This window comes from Ovis aries, chromosome 2 (assembly GCF_016772045.2).
Source record: "Ovis aries strain OAR_USU_Benz2616 breed Rambouillet chromosome 2, ARS-UI_Ramb_v3.0, whole genome shotgun sequence".
NCBI classification, from domain to species: domain Eukaryota; kingdom Metazoa; phylum Chordata; class Mammalia; order Artiodactyla; family Bovidae; genus Ovis; species Ovis aries.
Genome location: NC_056055.1, coordinates 7,568,216 through 7,593,841, shown reverse-complemented (window position 1 = coordinate 7,593,841; position 25,626 = coordinate 7,568,216). Strand labels below are relative to the sequence as shown.

General features: G+C 48.9%; 1 protein-coding gene across 1 annotated transcript in view; it reads left to right on the top strand.

Moving 5' to 3' along the window:
• Positions 1–1,011: 1,011 nt before the first annotated feature.
• Positions 1,012–25,626, top strand: part of PAPPA (pappalysin 1) — a 263,247-nt gene continuing 238,632 nt past the window's right edge. Inside the window, exon 1 of the mRNA XM_015092957.4 lies at positions 1,012–1,439. Coding sequence (XP_014948443.2) covers positions 1,019–1,439 — 421 coding nt within the window. The 5' untranslated portion in view covers positions 1,012–1,018. The remainder of the gene's footprint in view (positions 1,440–25,626) is intronic.

Below are 25,626 nucleotides of genomic sequence, written 5' to 3'. Positions count from 1 at the left end.
TTACCAAAAAAAAAAAAAAATCTGAGACTCAAGTTTCAAGACTCTTTATGTGCTATAGAGAAGGATGAGGTTGACCAGCAAAGTGCAAAGGGGATCCTGAGAGAAGAGAGATTTTTCTCCCCTCCAGGAGGGAAAAAAATTAAAAGGTGGGAGGGGGCAGTGAAGGAGGCGAAAAAAAAAAAAAGGCAAGCAAAACAAAACAAAAACAGGAATGCGTGTTTTGAGCAGGAATGAGGAGAGCTGGGAGGACCATAAGGGGGTGTGTACAGAATTTCATTAAATTGTTACTTTAAGATTGTCTTCTTAAAAAAAAAAAAAAAAAGGAGGGGGTGGAGAAGCAGAGAGAAGGAGGCAAACGGGAAGGTGGAGGACGGCTGGGTAGCTCGGCCTCTCCAAACTGATTGATTAGTCATGATCCCCGCAGTTTTAACTAGGACTCATTCAATTGGGGAGGTGGAGCGCTCGGGAGCAGATTAGCATACGGTTGTTTACTCATCTTCTGAGGGATTTTTCCCCCCTCTTTCCTTTCATTTTGTGAAGAAGGAGGGAGGGGAGGGGGACTGGGGTGGGGGGGGAGAAGGGGGCTGTGGCTTGTGTTATAAAGGACGCAAAAAATAAATAAATTAGAGCATCTTTTGGGGGGGAGGGAATTCAGCGGATCAGTGTCTTAGAGGAGCTTTTTTTTTTTTTTAAGAGCGAGAAATCATATAAAATAAAATGAAATAAAACAAGGAGGAAGGCAACCAGCTGTTAGAGGGGGGAATAAGGCAGATAAAGGAGCGGAGAGAGAAATTAATTGCCAACCAGGAGGAGTTGGGCTGTATTTTTTCAAAGGTGGGGGGAGTGGAGCACACACCTTGAGGAGGAAAGCGAGAAAGAAAAGAAAAAAGCAAGTGGAAGGGGGGGCTCGCCCAAGAAGGGTGAAGAAGCGAAGAAAGTCGAGGCGCCGAGGCTCCTAAAGCTGGCAGCTCCGGGCGGCGGTGCAGGGGCGAAGGGGGGGCGGGGGGGACCGTCGGACATGCGGCTCTGGAGTTGGGTGCTGCGCCTGGGGCTGCTGAGCGCCGCGCTGGGCTGCGGGCTGGCCGAGCGCCCCCGCCGGGCCCGGAGAGACCCGCGGGCCGGCCGCCCCCCGCGCCCCGCCGCCGGCCCGGCCACCTGCGCCACCCGGGCGGCCCGCGGCCGCCGCGCCTCGCCGCCGCCGCCGCCGCCGCCGCCGCCGGGCGGTGCCTGGGAAGCCGTGCGCGTCCCCCGGCGGCGGCAGCAGCGGGAGGCAAGGGGCGCCGCGGAGGAGCCGAGCCCGCCGAGCCGGGCGCTCTATTTCAGCGGGCGAGGCGAGCAGCTGCGCCTGCGAGCCGACCTCGAGCTGCCCCGGGACGCGTTCACGCTGCAACTGTGGCTGCGAGCAGAGGGGGGCCAGAGCTCTCCGGCGGTGATCACAGGTAGGCGAGGGCGCCCGGGCGGGCGCTGCACCGGCCCCGCGGCCCCAGGGGTGCGCGGGTGCCTGGGCGCGGGTGGCGGGATGGTCGGGGGGCTGGAGGGTGTGTCTGTGCAGGAGCCGCCGCTCAGCTGGCGGCTCAGAGGCTCCAGGACGAGCCGCGAGCCTCACTTTGCCCCATCTGCGGAATGGGCGCGCTCGGAAGGTGTCTCTGCCTAGCCCCTCGGGAAGAACGCAGGGAGCGCTCCCGGCCACCCCGGAACGCAGTTGGTGAGGGCTGGTCTTGGGGAGCCTAGTGCACATGAATCGTGTTTTGGATGTTCAGGTGGACTGTTTCTGTTCGGGATGGTGGAGAGGATGACCCAGTTGGGATGCATGTGAATAGAAGCTAGGGGCCATTTATTTCTTTGGCTTTTTAATGGAGATGACCCCTGCCCACCCCCGCTTTACTTAGGCCAGTTACCCTGAAAGCCTACAAGGTTGTGATCCTCAGGACTTAAAAGTACTTGAAGTGCCCCAAAGTTGCTCTGTACTTGCTGCCTGCCTCTAGAATTAACCCCCTACCCTCAGACACCCACAGACACGCACACACACTGCCGTCCCGTGTTCTCTCTTTCCAAGCCCCTTGCCTGTCATTCGGAGCTGGGGTGAGACTTTCCGCATGCACACCCAGCCAGTCTTCCCGGGACTAGGCTGCGAAACGGGGCGCTTTTCTCATTTGGGACTTTTACAAGCCCGTAATGAATTTAGGTTCCCCTCCTCACACCCTCCCCTTTCCATAGCAAAACCCACTGTGAAACCGGACACTTGGCGAGGGTTGCAAATCTTAGAAATCCTCCAGCATCCATTTTTCCCCCTCTTAATGAATCTGTGGCAATGTCTTTAATAAAACTGGGGGGCGGAAAGGGAGGGGGCGGCGCTGGAGGAGAGGAGGAAAGTTTTGCCTCTTCTGGCTGGGAGATTCCCTCCCTGCACAAACAATCTTGCCCGGTCCTCGGACGGCTGAGTGAGAGTAGGGGTTCCCCCGTCGCTGCAGCCAGGAAACGTGTTGGAGGCGTTTTGCGATCCCACCCCCTTCCACACACTTTCTTAGAAGGGAGAGAGCTCTGAGTTCTCTCAGCAGTCCGGCTTCTTTCTGTCGTGGCGTGGACCTTCTCAAATGTTGCTAACTCTGTCCTATTTACATCAAGCCCATTTCGGGGACCCAAACTCTGCTGCCGTGCTAAGTAAGCACATACCCGCAAAGCTCCGCTCTCCCGCTACCAAATCCCAAACCGAGAGCTACAAAGTGACTTTCCCCCATGCCTGACGTCATCACATGCTATTTTTTTCTTTTTCTTTCTCTTTTTTTTTTTTTTGCGTCTCAGGAAGTAGAGGGAAACTGAGCTCATTCAGTTTTAGCCCCCAAGCTCCAGTCAGCCAGAGGGGGTTATAATGTAGAGTAGACAAGAGACGGTACTCATAATAGTAATGCTGATGCTTATAATTCAGGGCTGTGGTGTGTTTACTTCTCTTTCGGAACACAGGAAAAACGCAGAGCCTGCTACTTGGAAATTTTTTTTTTTTAATGAGTAGATCTGATTTTTCCCAAGTCTATACCTGTGGTACAGGGGTTTGGAAACCTTCTCCTCCAGAGTGGAGAGCCCAGGGTTATAGAGGTATCATCAATGAAAAGGTAGTAAATGCATTTTTTCAAAACAAGCAAATGCATACATATAGCACCTGAGATTCCACAGGAGCCTGCTTTATAAATGTCTGCAGTTCAGACAAGGAGCCCCCTCTTGACACACACACACTCTCTTGAGCACTCATTCACTCTCTCACACAAAGATTGTGCAGTAAAATACTTTAATTGGATGGGGGACGTTAGGTTATTATTGCTTGTATAAAATGCCTGGTCCATTTTATGTGTGGAAATAACATTCCTCTCAAAACGAGAGAGAAAGAAAAAAGTCACTGCTGCTGTGTAGCCCCAGAAAGCTCAGAGCTTTTCTCCCGAGGATTCTGGTGGATTTTTTTTTTCCCCTCCCCTAGTTGAGTCTGAGCCAGATTTGACGGTGTGTAAACACCTGGCCTTGAGCCAGAAAAGACTCATTCTGCTTATCCTCCACGCGGTACAGGCTGTGGGACTGAAAAGAACCTGCTTCTCCTTGAATTAAAACACAAACAAACAGGGGTTCTTTACAGAAGCACTTCTGCAGCTCCTTCCTCCGTGTCAGTTCAGACTGGGAGAGGCAGGGCCGGCTGAGGTGGGCAATTTGGACAAGGGTGCCAAGCCACGTCCTCCCGCAGCGACCTCGGGTGCCCGGTTGGCCACCTGACCTCTGCTGGCGCTCTCTGGCGGGGCGTCGCCACTTTCCTAGGAATCCCGGGTCACCTATCTTGAGAGAGCAGGCATCTCCCAGCAGGGACCTCACTGCTATTTCAGGCAGAGGGTTGCTGCCTCGCTGTCAGGCCAGGCTGCCTTACATCACTCTTTGCTGCAGGATTCAATTGGGTTTCGTAAAGGTCTAATTTTATGGTGCTGTTAAGCGGGTCTGTCGTCTGGCAGAGGCAGGCCTTGCCGCTGCTGGGAGGCGGGCCATGCTCCCAGATCCGCCTGGGATGCTATTTCTACCCCGGTTCAAACTTCACTGACACCAGTTCAGACAGGCGCTCAGAGAGGCAGAGAAGAGTGAAGGAGCAATTTGCTTCTGAAGCTCAGAAAACATGCCTTTTATTTTTTCCAAAAGGGAAGTGGCGGTGTGGGGTGGGGGGTGGGGGGTGGGGGGGGATATATATATATACATATATACACACATATACACACACATATCTGTACATGTGTGTGTGTGTCAGTTGCTCAGTTGTGTCCAACTCTTTGCAACCCCATGGACTGTAGCCCTCCAGGCTCCTCTGTCCTTGGGATTTCCCAGGCAAGAGTACCAGAGTGGGTTGCCATGCCCTCCTCCAGGGGATCTTCCCATCCCAGGGATTGAACCTGGGTCTCTCATGGTGCAGGCAGATTCTTTATCTTCTGATCCACCAGGGAAGCCCACATATATCTGTGTGTGAGTATTAATAAAAATGAAAAGGCTTATGCAGGCAAAAGCAGGGCTAAAGTTAGAAAGTGCCTGTGTGCAGGAGTCTCTGAATGGCCCACCCACGGTGGATGGTCTGAGGGTTGAAGAGTCCTTTAAGGCTGTTGTGAAAAGGGTCCTTGGAGGTCCCCCAGGCCAGATCTTGTCTCTTAGGCCAAACAAGGAGACAGACGCAGCCAGGGGAGGGGCAGGAACTAGGATTTGAGCCTGGTCATGTCCACTCCCAGGCCTTACCCACTATCCTGCTGAGAAAACCTGTCCAGAAACACCGTCACCTCCCACCCCTCACAGACCCACCACCCAGGCCCTTGGGGCATGGTAACTGGGGTTCCCTTTCAAGTCTGGGGGTGAGGAAGGCTTATTGACACATCCTTTTGCCTTATAGCGTACCAGGCAGGATCCAGACCCCTGCCCCTCATCCCTACCTGCCCTCCCCCACCATACCTCTCCAGTTTGACAGAAAGAGAAAGAAGGGGAAGAAAAAGAAAACAAGACTCAATTTGCTCCAAGGAGCAGAGGCCCTGGGCAGCAGTTAATCTTGTTAAAGTTTCTCTGACCTGCTAGGTAAGTGAAATGTGGAGCCCACAAGTACGGCTACCTCCTCCCGCCCCCATCCCTAGTGACCCAGAATCCCTGCTCACAAGAAGGAAAGGATTTACCTGAATCCCCTCCAGCACCTCCTCCTGCCGTGCTTCTTGCCTTTGTTCTAAATGTTGGACTATTGAGTGGACAGGCTACTGAGAAGAGACTTTTATTTCCTCCCTTCTGCAGCCCACACTTCCCACAATCCACTCAACCCCCCAAAAGCCTTGGCTTTATGGACTGAGGACACTCAGTGGCAGGAAGGAAAGTGACTCTTCCTGGGTGCCTCCCAGGTGCCAGGCACGGAGCTAGGTGCTTGCCTTGTGTCTGCCAGTTTCACCTTCACAGTCACCCTGCAAGGTGGGCACTGTCACCTCTGTTTTCCAAATGAGGAAACAAAGTCTCAGAGGGTGGAAGCTACTTAGTCCAAAGTGGACAGAGCCCAGGTATGAGCTCGAACTGCAAGTGTCCACTTCTTCTTCAGCAGTCCTTTTGGAGAAAGAAGAAATGACCCCCTTTCCTTCTTTAGACCTGCTGCAGACAACTCTTTTCTGCCCCTCTGTGTGGTAACTGTATTCCTGCAGATGAAATGGGATAAAACGTGAATCTAAATCTCCTCGGAACTCTGGACGTGACTCGCATATCTGCATGTTTCTTTTTTCTTTTCCCATCAAACTATCTATCAGACCGACGGGGCTTGGAATTTCTGTTGCTGATGACTTCCTGTGTGGTTTGAGTCAGGTCACTTTGTCTTTCTGTCCCTTTGGCTTCCTCTCTGTAAAAGGGGCATAAGGGTGTCAGGATAATGCAGGGAAATAAGTAGGCAGAAAGTACCTGGCACAGAACCAGCTCATACTGGGTCGCCACCTTGCCTTCAGCCCGTTTATGCCTTGTTCGGGCTTCCCCGCTGGAGTGGCTGGGGAGTCTGTCTAGAGTACACAGTGTATCTTGGGGAACAAACAGTTGGGCCCCTTCAGATCCCTTCCTTGCACTTTGATTTCCTCTTCTTTGACCTACTTGGATGACTCCTTGGTGATAAGGGCCAGAGGAGGGCCACCAGCACAGGACCAATGAGTAGTAAAGCCAGTTAGCACCCAGGGGGGGATACACCCTCAGGAACAGACAGTGGCCGCAGCGCATCCCGGTCACAGCTCTGTGGTCACATGCCTCTCGCTCCTTCCCCAGACACTCCCCTGACTTTCCCGTTGCCCCAGTCAGCACTTTACGTGGCCAGATCGGGTGACTGGAGGCTGCGTCACCCTCGCCCCACTACACCGAGGAGGGCAAACTGGAGGCTAAGAGGTGCAGGGCTCGGGAACATGGGTTCTGCATGGTCAGCCAGGCATGGACTGGGTCCAGCAGCCCATGGAGAAACAGGGAGACTGAGGACCAGCATCACACGGGGGCTGAAAACTGAACTGTATCCATAAGCTGCCCCTCTCAAGGTGGCCTGGGAGACGGTTTGGTTGAGTTGCTCCCATCTCGTAGCGCTGAAAATCACCAGCTTTTAAAACCTCCTGCTGCCCAGCTGCCTCCCAGGGATTCAGAGGTCGAGGGTCTGGCCCTGGCCTGGGCAGCAGTGTTTTCCGAAACCTTCTCAGGAGATGTAGAAGGGCTACCAGCAGGAAGAACCGCTGATCCTGCTTGATGCCTCCCTGCTCTGCAGGTGGAGAAGCTGAGGCCTCGGGCAGGGGCAGGGAGTAGGGCTTCCTGCTCACCCAGCTGGTCGGTGGCAGAGCTTTTAAAGAAGTTCATCTGTTCCAGTTCTGAGTTACCATCAGAAGGGATCCCCTTTCCATTCCCAATTCCACTGTGGTTCCTAGGGACAGGGTGTGTGTGTGTGTGTGTGTGTGTGTGTGTGTGTGTGTGTGTGTACACACACACGCACACTGACATTCCATTTTTTCAAATCTGGTCCTGTATGTGAAGCCACATTCTCACCTTCTGGTACCTCCTTTAAAGAGCAAACACTCCTAAAAAGGGATAATACATGGAGTGCCACACATCTGAGTTCAAGTGGATCTCTCACCATGCTTGAGCAGTGAGGTGTATTTTTTTTCTGAGGAATAAGAGGTGGAAAGGAGGGAAGGAATCCCAGCTGGAAGGCATTCCCCACTTTGCTCAGGGCTAGTCCTTCCTGAAAGAAGGCAAGTGTTCCTATCATCCCAAATCCCCTCACCTTACGATCACTCTGAAACCAGTGCTGGCTGCAGGGTGTCTTAGATGAGAGAGAAGACCCCATATGCAAGCGGCCTGAGCCTCATCTACCTATGGCTGGTCCAGGGCTTAAGAATTCAGTAAGTGCCTGCTTCTCCCCTCACCTGCTGCCCCGTCTCTGGAATTTAATTTCCTTTCCCTCAGTGTCTCTTTTTATCTTTTTTTCTTGCTGCGCTGAGGACTCTGCTTCATGCCTTGATGCACTTACTGGAAACGCTCAACTCAGACCTGACTTGTGGGTCTTGGCCCTTTAGCTCCTTTGAAAACCTGGAACTGAGAGCCAGGAACTCTGGACTCAAGTCCCAGCTTGGCCTCCTCTGAGCTGTGTGACCTGGAGCCTCTGGGGAGAGAGCTGCAGGTGTGATTACAGTCAACACCCCCATCTCACAGGTTGTCACGAGAACCAGGTGAGACAACGGCACGAGGAGCTCTCAGCTGAGATCAGAATCTAGACCACAGGTCCACACTGGTTGGAGGATCCAGAAAGTGAGAGATGTGAGTGCTTTGTAAGATTCACATTCCTGAAAAGGCACCTTTATCATCATTCTTCACACTGCAACAATAAACAGTGATCGAGTTAGCAAACCTTTTCCTGTGTGTGCCCTCACTGGAGTTCTTTGATGTTGGAATTAACAGGTCTGCCTCACTTGCTTTGTGACCCAGACAACTGCTCCTCTCTGCTTCAATGTTCTCAGCATGCGTAGGTGGCGGAGGGGAGGGGTGGGGTGGGGGAGGTGGGTAGCAATGAAACAGGGGCTTTCACACTGTTCCCCACAATCTTAGGAATGCCCTGGGGAGAAGTGATGGAGAAAGAAATGGCAACCTACTCCAGTGTTCTTGCCTGGAGAATCCCAGGGACAGAGGAGCCTGGTGGGCTGCTGTCCATGAGGTCACACAGAGTTGGACACGACTGAAGTGACTGAGCAGCAGCAGCAGCAGGGAAGAGGTGAAGGGAAGCGAAGCATTCTGCTTCCGGCACCTTCCCTTCGCCTATACTGCCTGAATTGTGTGTTTCTACAAGATTTCCTTTGAAGGACTGTGCGAGTTTCTCAGTGACAGAATTCAAATGGACACCGACTGACATTGTTAACTTTGTTAGTCATGATGCCGGTATTGTGATTATATATTTTTAAAGATCTATTCTGTTAGAAATGCGTACTGAAGTATTTATGGGTAAAATGACGTTATGTCTATTTTGTTTGTTTAAAGTGTTCCAGGGAAAAAAAAAATTAGGATGTTGGGGGGAAGAGGGGGTAGATGAAAGATTGGCAGGCTGATGGCCGCTGAAGCCAGGTGACGGGAAACAACGGGCTTCAGTACAGGTTTTGTCTGTCCTCCTGTGCCTGATTGAAGAGTTCCGGCATGAAAAGTTTAAAAGAGTTGGAGAGCCACAGGAGGAGCTGAAGTCTTAGATCCCTGCGTGATCTGTGAGCTGACAGGTTTCCAACTGCATTTCAGCAACTTGGAGCGGGTTAGGGACTCTCCCAAGGTCACACAGAGAGTAACTGAAAGTCAGGGTGCAGACACCGGGAGCTCCCTCGGCCCTTCTTCCTGTACACCTGTGAACCCAGGTGATTGGCTGTCCTGGAGAGCTTGCAAGGAAGACAAGAGATGGGAGGGGCAGGTGGAGCCTTGCAGAGCAATTAGAAATGTCCGTGAGGGCATTCCTTGCTGTATGGAACCATCCCCAGTGTTGGGAAGCATTTTACATCCTTGATTTTGTGCATAAGGATCCCCTAGAATCTCCTAATCATTGTGACAACCCAAAACACACTGCCACCATTCACACACAGGCACGCGCGTGTGCACACACACACACACACTCATTCACGTTTCCATCTACCCCTGTTTCTTTGTTTTTTTTTTTTTTTTGGCTCCTTCTTTCTCTGTGTCTCCCATTGCCCTGGAAGCCTTCTAGAACCTTCTAGAGCCCGGTGGGGATGGAGGAGGAGGATAAACTATAGTTGACTAATCTAAGAAAGAGCTGACACCCTCAGGAAATGGGAGGAAGGAGCATATGTTTACTGAGGACGTATTTTGTAATGATTGATGGTAGAACTCGAGGCAGGTTGCCTGAGTGTGATTGGCTGATTCTCCCACCTGCCAGTTGTGTGACCTAGGGCAAGTTACTTAATATCACCAAGCGTCACTTTTCCCCTCTGTGAAATGCGGATAATACTGGCTCCTACTTCATAGGGTTGTTTTGAAGATTAACTGGGCCTCCATGTGGAAAATGCTTAGTAATGGAATCTAGACCACGGGGAAGCACCCAGTAAACGTTAACTCATGTGGGTTTTATGTGTGTCCGGCCCTTGCTACACACTATTTCTAATTCTCTCAATAACCCTATAAATTAGACATGTTTATCTCCTTTGGCAGAGCTAGGAATTGCCTTTCCCTCCCTCCCCACTCAGGAAAGGCTTGTTCCTGTCATCTTCACATCAAACAAAAACTAAAATGAAGGACAAATAGAATAAACACTTTCTCATTTCCTATCACAGAAGCAGTATGGGCTCATTGCAGAGAACCTGAGAAAAGCAGATTAAAGACAAGGAACAGAGTAAGATGTGTCCCTCCCTGCCCAAGTATTCAACAAGTATTTAATGGGTTTCTTCTGCAGGCCAGGCGCAGTTTTAGGCTGTCAGTACAAAGCAAGGAACAAGAGAAGAAATCTCTGACCTCAGGGAGTTTATATTCTGGAGTCTGGGGTGGGAAGCGAGAAGCAAGAGGAGGCAGAAGACAAATGAGTACGGAAATTCACCTCATCGTGTCGGGTGAATGTTTACGAACACAGACGAATAGGAAAAGGGAGTTGTGTGGGGCTGGGGTGTCAGGAAGAGGAGGGAGGCAGTGCTGAGAAGTCTCTCTGGACCAGAGGCCTCAGAGCAGAGCGGCGCCGGCTGGAGGAGGCTATGGGGCTTGGAGAAGGAAGCGCAAGGGACTAAGGGCAGGGGGGTGGAGGGTGGGGCTCAGGTCCAGACCAGTGCCATCCTCAGCTTGCTGTGTGATAACGCACTTTCCTTCTTGGGGCCCATTTTCCTCATCCGAACAGTGGGGGTAAGCAGGAGCTCATCTTTGTCTGTCTTTGCCCCGGAGGCCCGTCCAGCAGAGGTGCCCTGGGGCCCCGTGACCCTCATCAGGACTGTCCTGAGACTAAACTGCAGTGTTGGCCGGAGTTCCCACGCTCTTCCTTTTTGAGTGAGGCTTCCTCCACTAGGTGGCGCTTGTGCCCCTCGGGGACTAAGTGCCCACACCGACTGCTTCTCTTTCCCAGCTACACTCATCCTTGAAAAAGGACATGGCGCCCCTTCTTGCTCAGATATCATCGACCGACCCCAACTTAGAGTGTGGCTCTTTCATGGACATATATGTTTTAACGTCTCCTCAAAAAGCCTCCTATCCACAAGCAGAGTACCAGTCGGTAGAATTTCCGTCAAAGACTGACTGAAGACATTATGTAGGGAATATTGGTACTTCCCAAGAGCTGGAAGCCATCGCATTAATAATATTGCTAATAATAGCTGCCATAAATATTTTTTTTTTAAACTCACTAAGTGACCTTTTCAGTGATCACATCTTGGCTTATGGCTAGAATACTCAAGTTTCATAATTTCTTACTGTACGAAAGCCATTCCAGGCAAGTTACTGGTCACTGGCGTAGACCACTGGCTTTTTAGTCATGCTTATCATTTTAATCACATCGCTTCATGATTAAAATACTAGAGTGCTGGAGTCTGTAGCCATCTGCTAGTCTATTTTCCTTCTGGGAATCCCCAGCACTGCCATACCAAGGTTTTTCTTCCAACAAGAGAAAGAGAATGTTTTCCAGTATCACTTGTCACAAACCCAGGGACCGTGGAAGAGTAGGAGAGATGGCCGTTTCAGTTTTGGAAAACCTGAGATAGTCCCAGGTTCCAGTCCACTTGGAGGAAACAGAGACAGAAGCTCTAGGAGGTGCAGGGTCGCAGCTTGGGATCTAAGCGCCTGGGTCATTGTTTGGTCGTTCAGTCATGTCCAGCTCTTTCTGTGACCCCATGGACTGTAGCCCGCCGGGCTCCTGTTCATGGGATTTCTCAGGTAAGAATACTGGAGTGGGTTGCCATTTCCTTCCCCAGGGGATCTTCTGAACCTTCATCTCCCGTATTGGGTGTAGCTTCTTTACCACTGAGTCACCTGGGAGGCCCAAGTATGTGGGTGGGGGGAGCATATAACTTGTTACAGATCCCTGAGTGAAGAAACATTCCCGAAAGTGCCGAGAACCAAGGTGTGTGAGAGTCAGCATCAGAGCCGTTCGTTCCCAGGATGGGAACCCAGGGGTGGCGGAAACAGTGACTTGTTCAAACCAGTGACCATTCAGGGTAAGGTCCTCTATCTCTGAGTCTTAGGCCAGGGCTGGGTCTGCTTCCCTCCTCCCTCTGCATCTTTCCCTATCAAAGTACCATCTCTCTGCTGAGGAGCATCATTTATCTCCAGATTCTGCTGGACTCTGGACTCACAGACCCAGCTGTCTGTTGAAAATGTCAGCCTGCATTTCAAACTCAATGTGTCCAAAGCTGAATCCTCTTTTTTCCAAAATTCCTTCTGTCCTCATCTAGTGTCGCCTGCCCTAAATATGTTACCACCATATTTATCCTGTCTGTCCTGCCTTTTTAACATGTTTATAGCCAACCTTCCCCTTTCTTAGCTTAGGCTTTCTTCAGCTCTTGCTTTGACTCTTTCCTTAGTATTGTAAGTGTCCACTTCTCTAAGCCTCAACTCCGGCACCTCCTTCAACCTGTCCTTCAGCTTTCCGCGGTCAAATCTTGCTGCAATGCTAACCTGCCTCTACTGCCTCTAGCTAGAGGCCCTTCAATAGCCCTGCAGTTATTTACAGTCCCCCAGATAAATGCCATAGGCTTCTCCCCATCATTTTCTTTGCTTGACGTACCTCCTACATCCCCTAGATCCTTGACGTACCTTTCTATCCCCACAGAGAAATGTTGCAGGCAGTGTGTTGCAGAGCCCTTAAGCCTCTAGAGGATTCTGCTCAATGTTCCTCTTCTGGGAAACCCTTTCTGACTCTTCCCCAAATACCGCTTGTTTCCCACCTCTCTTATCCATCTGTCTCTATACCCTCTGCACACATTTATCAAAACACCTGGAATTCTTTATCACATTTTATCCTGTGCAAATTAGGGGTCCTCTCAGCTTCTCCACTGCCTGGCCAAGCACCTCACTTATAAGGAAATACAGAGATTTTTTTGTTTAATGAATGCATGAGTGGATAAAGGAACCAGCTACGTTTCTAATGATTCTGGGAGAAAGAGCTTGGGAACCTCAGGCATGTTGTATTACGTAACCAAAACACATGACCTGGCCCGTGCGTCACACTCAGAAACATTACACAGTGGTTAATTCCATTTCCCCTTGAGCAAAGAAGTCAGAAGGGAAAAGATAATCTGGCCTTCCCAAACACGGAGTGGGGGAGGGACAGTGTAGTCAACTCATATCGAGGCCTTTCTAATCCAAGCCCCGGATTAACCTTGGTCTTTCCCACTCTGTCCTTCGCCCGTTTGCGAAGCGTTTGTTCTGTGTGTGCACCGCAGCACATATCCCAAGCTTTGCTGTCTTCTCCGGTTTCCACCCTGGTCCCCCTTCGCAGGTCCTTTTTGGGCCTCGAGTGTCCCAGCTGTCATATCTGTTGCCTGGGTTTTCCCTCCTTTGTGATTGGCGGGCCTCCCATCGGCTGGCCTTGATCTTGTGAGCCCTTGGGGTGACCTTGGGGTCTGGAATCCTCTATCCGCTGTTTATATACCCTTGAGGGAGGAGACGCATTCTCAGTGGTAATAACAGTAATAAAAGCCGCCAGCTCATAATGAGCACTGCCTGTGTGCTGGCCGTGTGCCGAGGGCTGCACGCCGGACCCTCAGAGTTTGGTTTAGAAAGTGACATGACTTGCTGAAGGCCTCACGGCTTAAGGGTCGTGGAACTGGAGCTGAGGCCAGTTTAATTTTCTCTCTATCCACAGGGCCTAGCGCATTGCTTGGAATACAGTAACTGTTCAGTAACTGTTCCGTGAGAGATGAATATATGTGAATGCTAAATAGATGGCTGGCTGGCTGGCTGGCTGGATGGATGAGGCTACCCCCACTAATGCAACCATCTACAGAGACTGCAGAACAGAAGCGAAGGAATAGAGGGAGAGATGGAAGGAAAACTGGAATGAACATTATAAGACTTTAAAGAGATTGGCTAAGAAATCTGTTTGTTATTCAGAATATATTTTATTTGCCAGTAACTTTTGAACAAAAAGGCCATTGATGTCCACCAGAGCATTTCCCATTTTTACGTAGTCTACCAGGAGCTAATAAACTTTCAAAGATTCGCTCTGCCAAACATGTTTCTGGATTCCTCTTTTGGGAATCAGACTTCCCTGATAGCTCAGCTGGTAAAGAATCCACGTGCAATGCAGGAGACCCTGATTCGATTCCTCAGTTAGGAAGATCTGCTGGAGAAGGGATAGGCTATCCACTGTAGTATTCTGGCCTGGAGAATTCCATGGGCTATTGTCCATGGGGTCGCAAAGAATCAGACACGACTGAGCCCCTTTCACTTTTGGGAATCAGGGCCTGAGAAATGTTCCCCCAGGAACATGCTTGGCAGAGATGGTGACCCTCTCACCATCCAACGAGGGAACTGATACATTCAGAGCCAGTTTGGGCCCAATGTAGGTGGTATGCTGTGAGAACCAGGGGTTCTGAGCAGAAGAATGACTCTGGAGTAACAAGGCTGGTTTGTTATATGCTCTCATTGGAGCTGATTAAGCCTCTGTAGAGCCAGTAGTGAGTTCTCAGGATTACTCCTTTACAAAAAACCCCACTGGGCTGATTAGAGCTGATCTGCTAGCAACAAATATGATATCTTGTTCTTCCCTTTCCCAAGACAATAGAGTCTGCTTTATAAAATCTGCTCAGTTTTTAGATGAAGAAACTGAGATCTAGGCAAGTTAACTTGTTAAACTGAGTTGAGTGAGGTTAAGCATACAAACTGGTAGCAAAATTGAAACTAGAACTTGGATCTCTCGACTCCCAAATCAGTGCTTTTTCCACCAGACCACTTTGTTTTCCTTTACAGTGTTAGATGCTGGATTCATCTATGGGTTCACGTTAGTGAGCTTATTAGAAATGTCATACGGCGGTTTATTAACTTAAGTATTTCTTACATGCCAAACCTCTGTCCTAGACATTCTGCAAAGTTGAATGGGAAATGGCAGTTTATTCAGAAAGGTAAGCTTTCCTTCTTTTCTTCCTTCCTTCCATCCATCCATCCACCCATCTATTTGGTAGTTCCTGAGCAACCTTTACGTCTTTGCGTCTTACACATTGAGCTAGGAGATGCAGATTAAAAAGAACAGGGCACAGTTCCATCCCTTGGGGAACTCCCAGTCCTAGTGGCGGAAGCAGACTGGTACACAGCTACAAGACATCATGGTAACTGCTATAACTAAGCAATGAATAGAGTCCTGGAAAAGCTCAGAAGCAGAAAAGCTGTGTTGCTGCACATCTGTCTTGGCTATGGGGGCTAGAAAGTACTCTGGGATTTTGGGGGCTAAAAGAGGTCCCTTCCCCTTGAAGGGCTGGGGACTCTTGAAGTAGGTGGGGTGCGTGTGGAGTGTGCGCCTTGCCCTGCATAAGGATGTATACCGTGCGTGACGTTTCACATGTTGAACTGTAAGTCAAAGTCGAACAATAAACACTTTTTGATTCCTGTCTCCGCTAAGGACATTGACCTAGAGTAGCTTTTAGGAGTATGACACTAGGAAACGATTGGACGATTCAGTCTATCACCACCCGAATCAAACCCAACAGCTCCTTACTGCATTTGTCACGCTGTTGCGATGCTTTCGTACTTGTCTTTCTCCACTCGTGTCCAGGCTGCATCTGAGCAGAGACCATTTCTGTCGATATTGCTGCTTTATTCCTACCTGTCACACAGCGCCAGCCATGCTGGTGGAGCTCAGCCGACTTTGTGAAATGAACGGGAGATGGCTCCGCATAAGGGAGAAAAGAGGACGGCTGAAAGGAAAGGTGCTTTGAGAAATGATGATGAGCCTTCAGAAGGGCCAGGCAATGAGGGCAAACTTGTTGTGAATGATAGCCATTCGACACGGCTCTGGTTTCTCTGAGCTGACCCAATCCCTGTACATATTCCTGCCACCTTTCCCCTGTTACTAAGCCTCCTTTCTTTCTGTTGAGCCAGTATATCATTCTATTGGCTTTAAGTCCTTTTCCCCCTGGCTTTCTCTCAGTTTCTCCTATCCTGTCCCTGGAGAGAGCTGCTAAAGAACCAGCTACCGCAGGGAGGATGTGCCCTGCAAGCCTCCCCTGCGCCCTGGAGACCTCCCAGAGGATGTGAGCGCAGAGTGAGGGCAAGAAGCATGCCTGCCATCTCAGCACACCTTCCCAGAGCTGGCACATTGCTGGGGTTCGGCAGATATGTGAATGAGCTTCTGGACGCATGAATGCTGTAACTTTGCAGCACGTCTGATCTGGTCTCTTCAGTCCACAGGTGGAGAGAATCTGATGTCCAGAGGAGGCAGGGAAATGATTCCAAGTTCTGCTCCAACTCAGAGACAGAGAAGGACAAGAGTCCAGTTCTCCTGACCATTGTTCTCTCCGGTCATATTTTTCTGGGATTTGAGCCCAGCTCACTTGAACTTGGTCATAGAGATTTTAGTTGGGTAGGACCCAAGCTATCCTTTTATAGCTGGGAAATCTGAAGTCCCAAGAGTGGGGGAGATTAAACCACACACCAAAGCTTCCCTAAGACCCTCTATGCATCTCCATAGAGGCAATAAAAATGTAGTATGTGCCCAATACTCTCAGAGGTGCAACGCTGAGAGACAGAGCAGGTCCCTGCCCTCGTGGACTTAGTATTCTTGTGAGGAGAGAAAGACCATACATAGGGAATCAGTTGTAAGGGCTTATACAGTGACCCTTTCATGCATTGGAGAAGGAAACGGCAACCCACTCCAGTGTTCTTGCCTTGAGAGTCCCAGGGGCAGGGAGCCTGGTGGGCTGCTGTCTGGGGGGTCACACAGAGTCGGACACGACTGAAGCGACTTAGCAGCAGCAGCAGCAACAGTGACAGGCACTGAGAGTGGACGCTGTGGAGAGTGACCACAGTAGAAGGGGATTGACGTAGGTGGCCAGGCTGAAGCTTGAGTGACAAGTGAGGAGGAACAAGCCCTATGAAAAGCCAAATGGAGTTCCAGAGAGAGAGAGAGAAAGAGACAGAAGAGCCAGCGCCTAGACCGTGAGGCAGGACAAAGACGATTTAGCAGGCTGAAGAAGCAGGCAGTCAAGCCATTAGGAGACCTATGTTTCTGAAGCTAAACGTAGCCCAGCTTGTGGAATGTGGATTTGGATCTAGATGAACTAGAAAGTTATCAGAGTTTCAACTGAGGAAGTAACAAGGTCTGGTGTTTGTTTTCCAAAGATCAGTTTGACCTCTATGTGAAGAGTGAATCATATGAGACCGAGAGTAGAGGGTCAGTTATGCCATTGTCACGGTTTGAATTAACTATTGGTGTCATTGCTTAGTAATTGTTCAGTTTTTACTTACTATTTTGGTGAACATCATTACCACTTATTTCCTTGCTAATACCAGTACCAACTGAAATATCTGAATAGCACTAATATTTTAAACCAATAGGGGGAAGAGGGGTTCCTTGCATTATGCTCCAGGAGGGCTTGAAGACACTTGTCCTCAAGACATTTTCTGTAAAAATTTGAGACTGTGCACATTTTTCTGGTTGAAAGTTTTCATCACTTTCTAAAAGGGGTCTATGGCCCCCAAATGATGACTTAAATGCCTAAAAGAAGGAGACCTAAGAGGTCATTTCCTGAAGCCTGGTCCCAGCTCTCAAAGCTGAACACTCTAGGAGATCTGTGAAAATGAGAATGTTGATGCTGAGTTGTCATATCAGACTGAGGAATTGCACTTTCCTTCATCTGTACCCTTGTTGGAGTAAATAGAATTGGGGACTTTTTTTCTCTCTGAGGAGAAGTTCGTTTATTCCTTAGAAATATAATCTACAACTTTGTTTATTCAAACTCTGTTCTCTGAGTTTCTCTGAGTTTTAAACTGGGCAAGTTCACTTCCAAAGTGGCCTGAGGTGGTCCTTATCATAATTATTCACTGTGGACTTTACCCAGGAATCTGTGAATCCAAATATCCATCTACTCTTCCATCTCCAAGCATCACCCAACATCCACCCACCTTCCCTCCTTCCCACCCTCCCTTCATCCCCCTTCCATACATTGATCTTTCCACCCTTCCATCAGTCCATGCCCTCAACAATCTGTCCTTCCATCCATGGAGCCTATTTACCAGCCTCTCTGCTTCCCTGGTGACTCAGATAGTAAAGCATCTGCCTGCAGTGTGGGAGACCTGGGTTCTATCTCTGGATTGGGAAGATCCCCAGGAGAAGGGAATGTCTACCCACTCCAGCATTCTTACCTGGAGAATTCCACGGACAGAGGAGCCTGGCAGGCTACAGTCCATGGGGCCAAAAAGAGTCAGATGCAACTGAGTGACTAACACTTTCAGTTTTCACTTTTCTCATGCTAGAGCTAGGACAAGAGTTGCTGCTGCTGCTGCTGCTGCTGCTGCTGCTGCTAAGTCACTTCAGTTGTGTCCGACTCTGAGTGACCCCAGAGACGGCAGCCCACCAGGCTCCCCCGTCCCTGGGACTCTCCAGGCAAGAACACTGGAGTGGGTTGCCATTTCCTTCTCCAATGCATGAAAGTGAAAAATGAAAGTGAAGTTGCTCAGTCGTGTCCGACTCCTAGCGACCCCATGGACTGCAGCCTACCAGGCTCCTCCGTCCATGGGATTTGCCAGGCAAGAGTACTGGAGTGGGGTGCCATTGCCTTCTCCAAGGACAAGAGTTAGGAGACTCCAATTCTTGTCCTCGTACCACGGTGAGTCCTTGACGAAAATCTCCTGAGAAACCTCCACTGAACCGTTCACTTCTACTGGAGCACAGTTAGAAAATCTCACTTCAGAAGTTGAAAACTACTTTGAAAAAGAAATTCAAGTGCTCGTCCTGCTTAGTGACATGGTTTTAAGTATTCCCAGCAGTGCTCTGGATCTGGGTCTAGGTGAATGGAGGCCCCTTTATCAACTCTAATATTTTAGATCAATAACGGCTTCTACCTTGGGTCAGCAGGTGGTGGGAACCCAATAGAGAATGTGAAATAGAGGCAGGGCTGGTGGGGAAAGGGATGGCTGCATAGAGCGGGCAGAGAAGGGAGCTGGTGGTCACTTAGCTTCTGGGACTGTCTTTTGCCCCCAAGCCCTGGTCTAAAGACTCTGAGCCTTCATGATCCGTGTGTGCGCCTGGACACATGATGTAGGAGGAAGCCCTCGTGGCATGAAGTTGTTTCAGTTTCCGAAGCATTTTCGACATGTACCTATCATATTCCCACTCGCCTTGTAAAACAAGCATTTTCATTTAATACAGTGAGGTCTTTGTATTCTCAACAACAAACACACGGTCTAAGGCTCGAGGACACAACCTGCCTTTTTCTTCCACACTCTCCGCTACCCACCCCCACCCCCACCAGACTCTGTCCGCCCTTACAAAGCCCAGCATCAGCAGAAATATCTGTTTACAAACAAGGGCTCCCAGAGAACAGTATCAGTAGCTCGAACAATCCTCTAGAACACGCCCCCAGCTCTGCCCTTGGAATCCCTGTGAGCGGTGTGTGTCACTGGCAGCCGCTTTCGTGGAAGGCTTCCTGCCTTTCCATCTTTCCGTATGGCTTCTCTGTCTTCTTCCACTTATTCATTAAAAATGTGAGGGTCCTGGACTGAAGAGGCAGTTGGATGTGGGCTTGGGATATCTGGAAAACAGAGCCCCGACTCTGTTTGGGGCTTGAGACTCTGAGTGGCTTGAGAACAGCCACACAGACCCACACACATCCCACTTGCCATGTCATCTGAAGCAGAAGCTGATTGAAGGAGGATTATTCATTGAGTGGATATAACAGTCACACGGTGATCATGCACCTCTAGATCATTTTTCTAGCATTAGCAGCAGCCGAAGCGATTCTTTTGTTACTCTCTCAAACTTGAGTCTACTGTAGCTCCCTATTACCTATACCTGGTAAGGATAATAGCTAACATATTTAGCACATAATATGTGCCAGACGCTGTTCTGAGGACTCTGTGTGTATTAACTCTTTAATCTTCACAAGGACCCTCTGCAATAGATACTCTTATAATCCCAATATTCCAGATTGAGAGAGCTGAGGGGTATGGGAAAGTTAAGTGACTTCCCGAAGGTCAAGTACTATATAGAATTAGTCCCAGAGTTCACTACATCCCACTACAAATCCTCTAGGTCAGGCTAGAATTCCTTAGCATCACATTCAACTTCCTCCTCAAGCATTATTTTCTACCATAACATTTCCTAGTTCCTCATATCAGGGGTCCTCAACCTCAGCACAGTGGAGATATTGGAAAGGGTGATTCTCTGTTGTGGGAGTTTGTCCCAGGCACTCTAGGATGTTTAGCAGCATCCCTGTCCTCTGCCCACAAGAAGCAGAAGCAGCCTCCCTTCCCTAGCTGGGTTGATCAAAAATGTCTACAGGAACATTACCACATGTTCACTGGTTGAGAAGAGTTGTCTAACATGGACTTGCCTGATGAAACAGAATTATCTGGTGTTCATAGAACACTATTCCCACCCCCTTGCTTTTTCAGGTTTTGGAATGTTTTTAATGTATGGGAGTATAGTTGCTTTACAGTGATGCGTTAGCTTCTGCTGTGTAGCAAAGAGAGTCACTTACACATGTACCCCCTCTTTTTTAAATAGTAGGTTCCCTTCCCACTTAGGTCACCACAGACCACTGGGTAGAGTTCCCCGTGCTGTACAGACGGTTCTCAGCAGTTATCTGTTTTATACGTAGGCCCTGGGTCAGGAAGGTCACCCGGAAGAGGGCATGGCAACCCAGGATTCTTGCCTGGAGAGTCCCATGGACAGAGGAGCCTGGCGGGCTACAGTCCATAGGGTCGCAGGGAGTCGGACACGAGGACACGACTGAGCGACTAACGCTTTCACTTTCCGCTCTCTACATGCTAGTGTTTATATCTCAGTTCCAGTCTCCCAGTTCATCCCCCTCCCCCTTGGTATCCATAAATTCATTCTCTACATCTGTGTCTCTGTTTCTGCTTTGCAAGTAAGTTCATCTGTACCATTTCTCTAGGTTCCACGTATAAGTGATGTTTACTATTTGTTTTTTTCTTTCTGACTTACTTCACTCTGGTTGACAGTCTGTGGATTCTGTCCACATCTCTGCAGATGGCACGATTTTGCTGCTTTTATGGCTGAATAGTATTCCGCTGTATATATATACACCACATCTTTATCCCCTCCTCTGTTATGGACATTTAGGTTGTTTCCATGCCCTGGCTATTGCAAATAGTGCTGTAATCAACATTTGGATGCATGGATCTTTTTTGGATTATGGTTTTCTCCAGGTATCTGCCCAGGAGTGGGATTTCAGGGTCGTACGGTAGCTCTATTTTTAGTTTTTTAAGGAACCTCCATACTGTTCTCCACAGTGGCTGCACCAGTTCACATTCCCACCAACAGTGGAGGAGGGTTCCCTTCTCTCCACATCCTCTCTAGCATTAACTTCTTTCACATTTGGTTTCCCCTTTGACCTTGCAGGGTCCTAGGCCTCCTCCCCTCAGTCTTTTCTCTGTTCCAGAGTCTTTGAGTTCCTCAACACCTTTTACAGCTAGAGAGGAAACTCTAGCCTGTCTGTGTTATTGATCTGCTTGTTTTTATGCTTTTTTGTTAAAAAAAAAAAAAATGGTCACCTATTTCAAACCTTCTGTTTAAAAATCCGCTAAAGATTCCACAGGAGCTTGAATTAAAAGCTCAGTTCATTTGATGCATTCAGTGAGTATACATCGGCTCTACTTTGTTTCAGGTCCCAGGCTCAGTACTCAGAGTATGAAGTCACAGGTGATACAACACTGCACCTCAAGAGTTTGTGTGATAGATGATCAGAGTTAGGGAACAACTTAGAGATTCAACTCCCCACCCTCTCCTGGTTGAGTAAACGAGAGGACCAAGCCCGGGAAGGTAGATGGTATTTGATCAAGGTCAGCTAGAGAGCAAGCTCAAAGCTGAGCTAGATCATTCTCCACCTAGTGGAATAAAATTCAAAATCTGAAGTCCCAGTGAATGATTAAATACCACCTACCCATCTGGAGTTTTAAAGAGTTCTTTTGATTTGAGTTATAATTTATGATTTTTTACTGGATAGTTAAACAATAGAAAACTCGTATCTGAAAAGTATATCAGCCCTCTTTTCAAAATTTTTGCTTACATCCCATGCCTTTCATTATAAGTCTTTAAGGCTGAAGGGCTCGGGATTGCCCACAGGCACTGGACAGGGTGTCCGGAGAAAGGAGTCTGATTCTTTCAGTTCTGTGACTCTATCAGTAAGAGCATCATGAAATCCCTAGCTGATGATCCCTACCCTGATGGACTCTGTTTCTGAAAACCCACCAGAGTCCCTGTTGTCTATGGAATAAACTTCCAATCTCTCCGTCTGGCATTCCCCACCCTGCACAATCTAGCTATGCCGTTTCCCTCTAAGAGCTCCCTCAGTGCCATCAAAAGCAGATGTCTTCTCCATCTCCAGAGTCACCTTCCAGTGACCACAGCTCTTGACTGCTAGAAAGCTGGTCTGCCCAGCCTCCCACCCCCTACCCCTCCTCTCCCGCCAAATTCCTTATGCAAGCTTAGTTATGTCATTCATCCAAGAAAACTTCCTGGAGCCTTCTTGTCTGAGTCAAGTGTTCCCTCCGCTGAGCTCTTTGGCTTATACCTCCACTAGAACTTACTCTATTATGCTTTATTTATTTATAATTAACTCTCCTTTGTCCTCATGTAGTCAGTTTTCCCCTGACTGGCCAGCCTAATTCAGAACTTAGGAACGTGAACCCTCGAGACCCATTGCCTGGGTTTGAATCCCACCTCTGTCATTTGCGAGTTACTCTGGCTTGGGCTTGTCTGAGTATCAGTTCTCTCATCTATAAAGTGGAGGTAACAGTGCTCCGATATGGTGAAAGGAAACTGACCTGCTCCACACAAGGAGCCAAGCACGGTGCCTGGCACGCGGCGCGCACTTGGCAAACATCCAGTCCCACTGCTGGCCCGCCCTCCCCCCCCCCCCCCCCCCCCCCCCCCCCCTTTGGAGAGTGATTCCAGATGCCCCCAGCCCAGCAAAGCAGGGATCTGCCTGTCTGGCCACATCCCTTTCTCGTCTCTGGCTGCCTGCTCACTCCCCGAAAGGCTCGCCCCTAGCTGTGTGCGCCAGGGTGAGGTGACAGCAGGCCCGCCCCAGAGGAGCTTTTGTGTCCAGAGCGCAGCCCACACTGTCTAGGGTGTGTTTCCACGTAACTTGTTGTGGGCCTCCGCCGGTTAGGAAAGTCACATCACTGGACTCGCCCGTGTGGGAATCCTCTGTATCCCTCCGAGCTCCCTGGATTGGCAAGCAGCAGGCACTCAAAGCCTCCTCCGATGCTATTCTGTAGATGAAGACCCGTCTTCTTAGAGATGGACCCAAGGCCGATTCATCCATTAGCTGCAGTTGACGCAACGCCTGAGGTCCACAGCACTTTTAAGAGGCCCATAAAAATGGCTTCATGTTTCTTTTTTAAATCAGGAGAAAAAAGCTAGCATAATAATACATATATGATAATGAAACCACCCTTCATTATATATATTTAAATATGTAATATAAAGATTATATAAATCTTTACCCTTTACACCCTTCATGTGTATATAAAAAGATTATATACATCTTTATACCAATGCAGTCATAAAGTATAATTATATATATTTAGGGAGAAAGAAAAAGCCTACAGGGTCCATGAAAGTCATGACGCTACCCCAGATGGAAGGAATTTGCACCAGATCAATAGTACCTTAGTGGCAAATCAGGACACAAGTTCATGTCTCGTCACTCCCAATTTAGAAATCTCCCTACATTTGAAGAAAAGCCCCAGAAGCGATTTCACCACGATCTTCTTTCAGAGATGAGAAAAGGAGGCCAGAGAAAGCACGACTTGCCTCGGGTCACACAACTTAGTCGCACTGCAAGCGTCTTTCCTGACCTCTGGTTGCTCTTTTCAGTATTTTACGCAATCGACCTGGTGCCCACCAATGCCAACCTCCTACTCGATGGATAGACATTTGAGGCCCTGGAGACAGAGGGGCTTACTCATTGTCACCAGGATGCCTGCTCTGCCTCCAAGTCAGAACTCTTACTCCAGTACTACAAAGATGAATCCAAACCTCAGAATCCTCCGGTTGAGTTTCTTCACAAGTATTAGGCATTTATTTCATTCATTCAGTCACTGCTCATTCATCTGTTCAACAAATGTTGATTGAGTACTTAGGTCCTCAGCAGCCTCTTAAGGCTCTAAATGCAGAGATGTAAAGAGATGTACTCTTTACCTTCTGAGAGCCTCATTTCCCCCATTTGTGTGAATTGTGAACATAACGTCTTAAAGAGAGTTCTTGGGAGAAGTGAATGAAATAATTAAGGTCCTTTGTACACGTTAAAACTCCAAGGAGTCTTAAGAATGCTTCTTGTGTTGTTATCACCGGCAGAGTGTGTAATTAACATAAGGAAGAGTAAAATGTTGAGTATATGAGAAAATAAGTATTAAGTAAAAAATAATTTCTGCTTATATTTAGCCATAGAAAACTTAAGGCATTGGCTAAGCATCTGGCTTTGGAATCAAAGAGCTGGCACCGAATCCTGTTTGCGTTATTGTTGACCTTTGCCCAGTCAGTCCACCTCTGAGCTTCAGTTTCCTTACCCGTAAACTGGGACCAAGAGAACTTATCCTGTAGAGTAGGTATAGTAATTCAGTGAGCTGATGCACATAAAGGTCTTGGTCTTGTACGTGGCACACCGTCAATAGTGGCTCTGTTGATTTCTCGGGAGGTTCATGCGGCTTGGAGAGCCATTAGGACAAATCAGGTCCTAGGGATAATGTGAGGAGGCAGATGCTGGTGATAGTAGATCTTCCTAATTGCATAGTATCAACTTGTATTGTATCTGTGTTGCCTTAACAGAAGGACTGGCGCTAACATTAAGGATCAGCAGGTCTCTCAGCAGAGGGTATATCTCTATACTTGAATGTCCAGCTGGGTCCTGATACAGTGGATGCCTGGTGACTATGTGTTGAAAGAATTGGTGAATGGACAGATTAATAAATCAGAAAGGACTTGAGGATGTTGATTTAGGGAAAAGAAGAGCCAAGGATAACACAGTGAAAGCCTCAGACAGCTCTAGGGCTCCCTTGGGTAAAGCGCACTGAATAACTCTGTGGGTTCCTGCAGTCCAGATCCCGCACCACTGTGTGGAGAGGAAAGGGAAGCGATTTTGGCTCACTCTGGGTGAGCACTGGGGCTTCCCAGGTGGTGCTAGTAGTAAAGAATTCACTTGCCAATGCACGAAATGAGGGTTTGATCCCTGGTGGAGAAGATCCCCTGGAATAAGGAGTGGCAATCCGCTCCAGTATTCTTGCCTGGGAAATCCCATGGACAGAGGGGCCTGGTGGGCTACAATCCATGGGGTCAGTCAGGCACGGCTGAGCATACTGGTGAGCACCAAGAAATGCCCCAAGGTGCAAAGGCCTTGTTCTCCAGGGGCTCAGAAGTTGTCTGATTCTGGAGATACACAGTCACTTGTAGAGAAGTACAGGTGATTCAGACGGGAGGCTGGGTGTTAAAGGCTGTTGAATGATTTTTGAGGGAGCCTCCAGTCCTGACTGTGCCTGATTCTGTGAATGTGAAGGGTGAGCTTGGGGCTGCTGTGAAGAGTGTGGGCGGCAGGGGGCTTTGGCTTGAGGGTTTTCTGAGAAGCAATGTGATTATCTCTGAAGTTAGTGGGTCTTCATCAAAAAGACCAAAGGTCAGCGCTCTCCTGTGGGGCAGCTTTAATGTCAGCACCCGAGTCCACTGGGGAAACTTTTAAGGGTAAACAGAAGAAAACATGTAACTCTTCCTCCTCCACTCTTCCCCTCCCCTTCATCCTGACTCCTCTTCCCCTCCACCCCTGCCTCCCTTTCTTCCTTATCTTCTTCTCCCTCTCCCCCTCCCACTTCCTTTTTTAAAGCCCTTATGAACCAATTTCAATGACAACGTGTGAAAAAGAGAGTGATGAACAGGTCTCTCTCTTTCAGAGAACAGCCTCAGAAAGGATAAAGTTTAACCACACAGAAGAAGGGGGA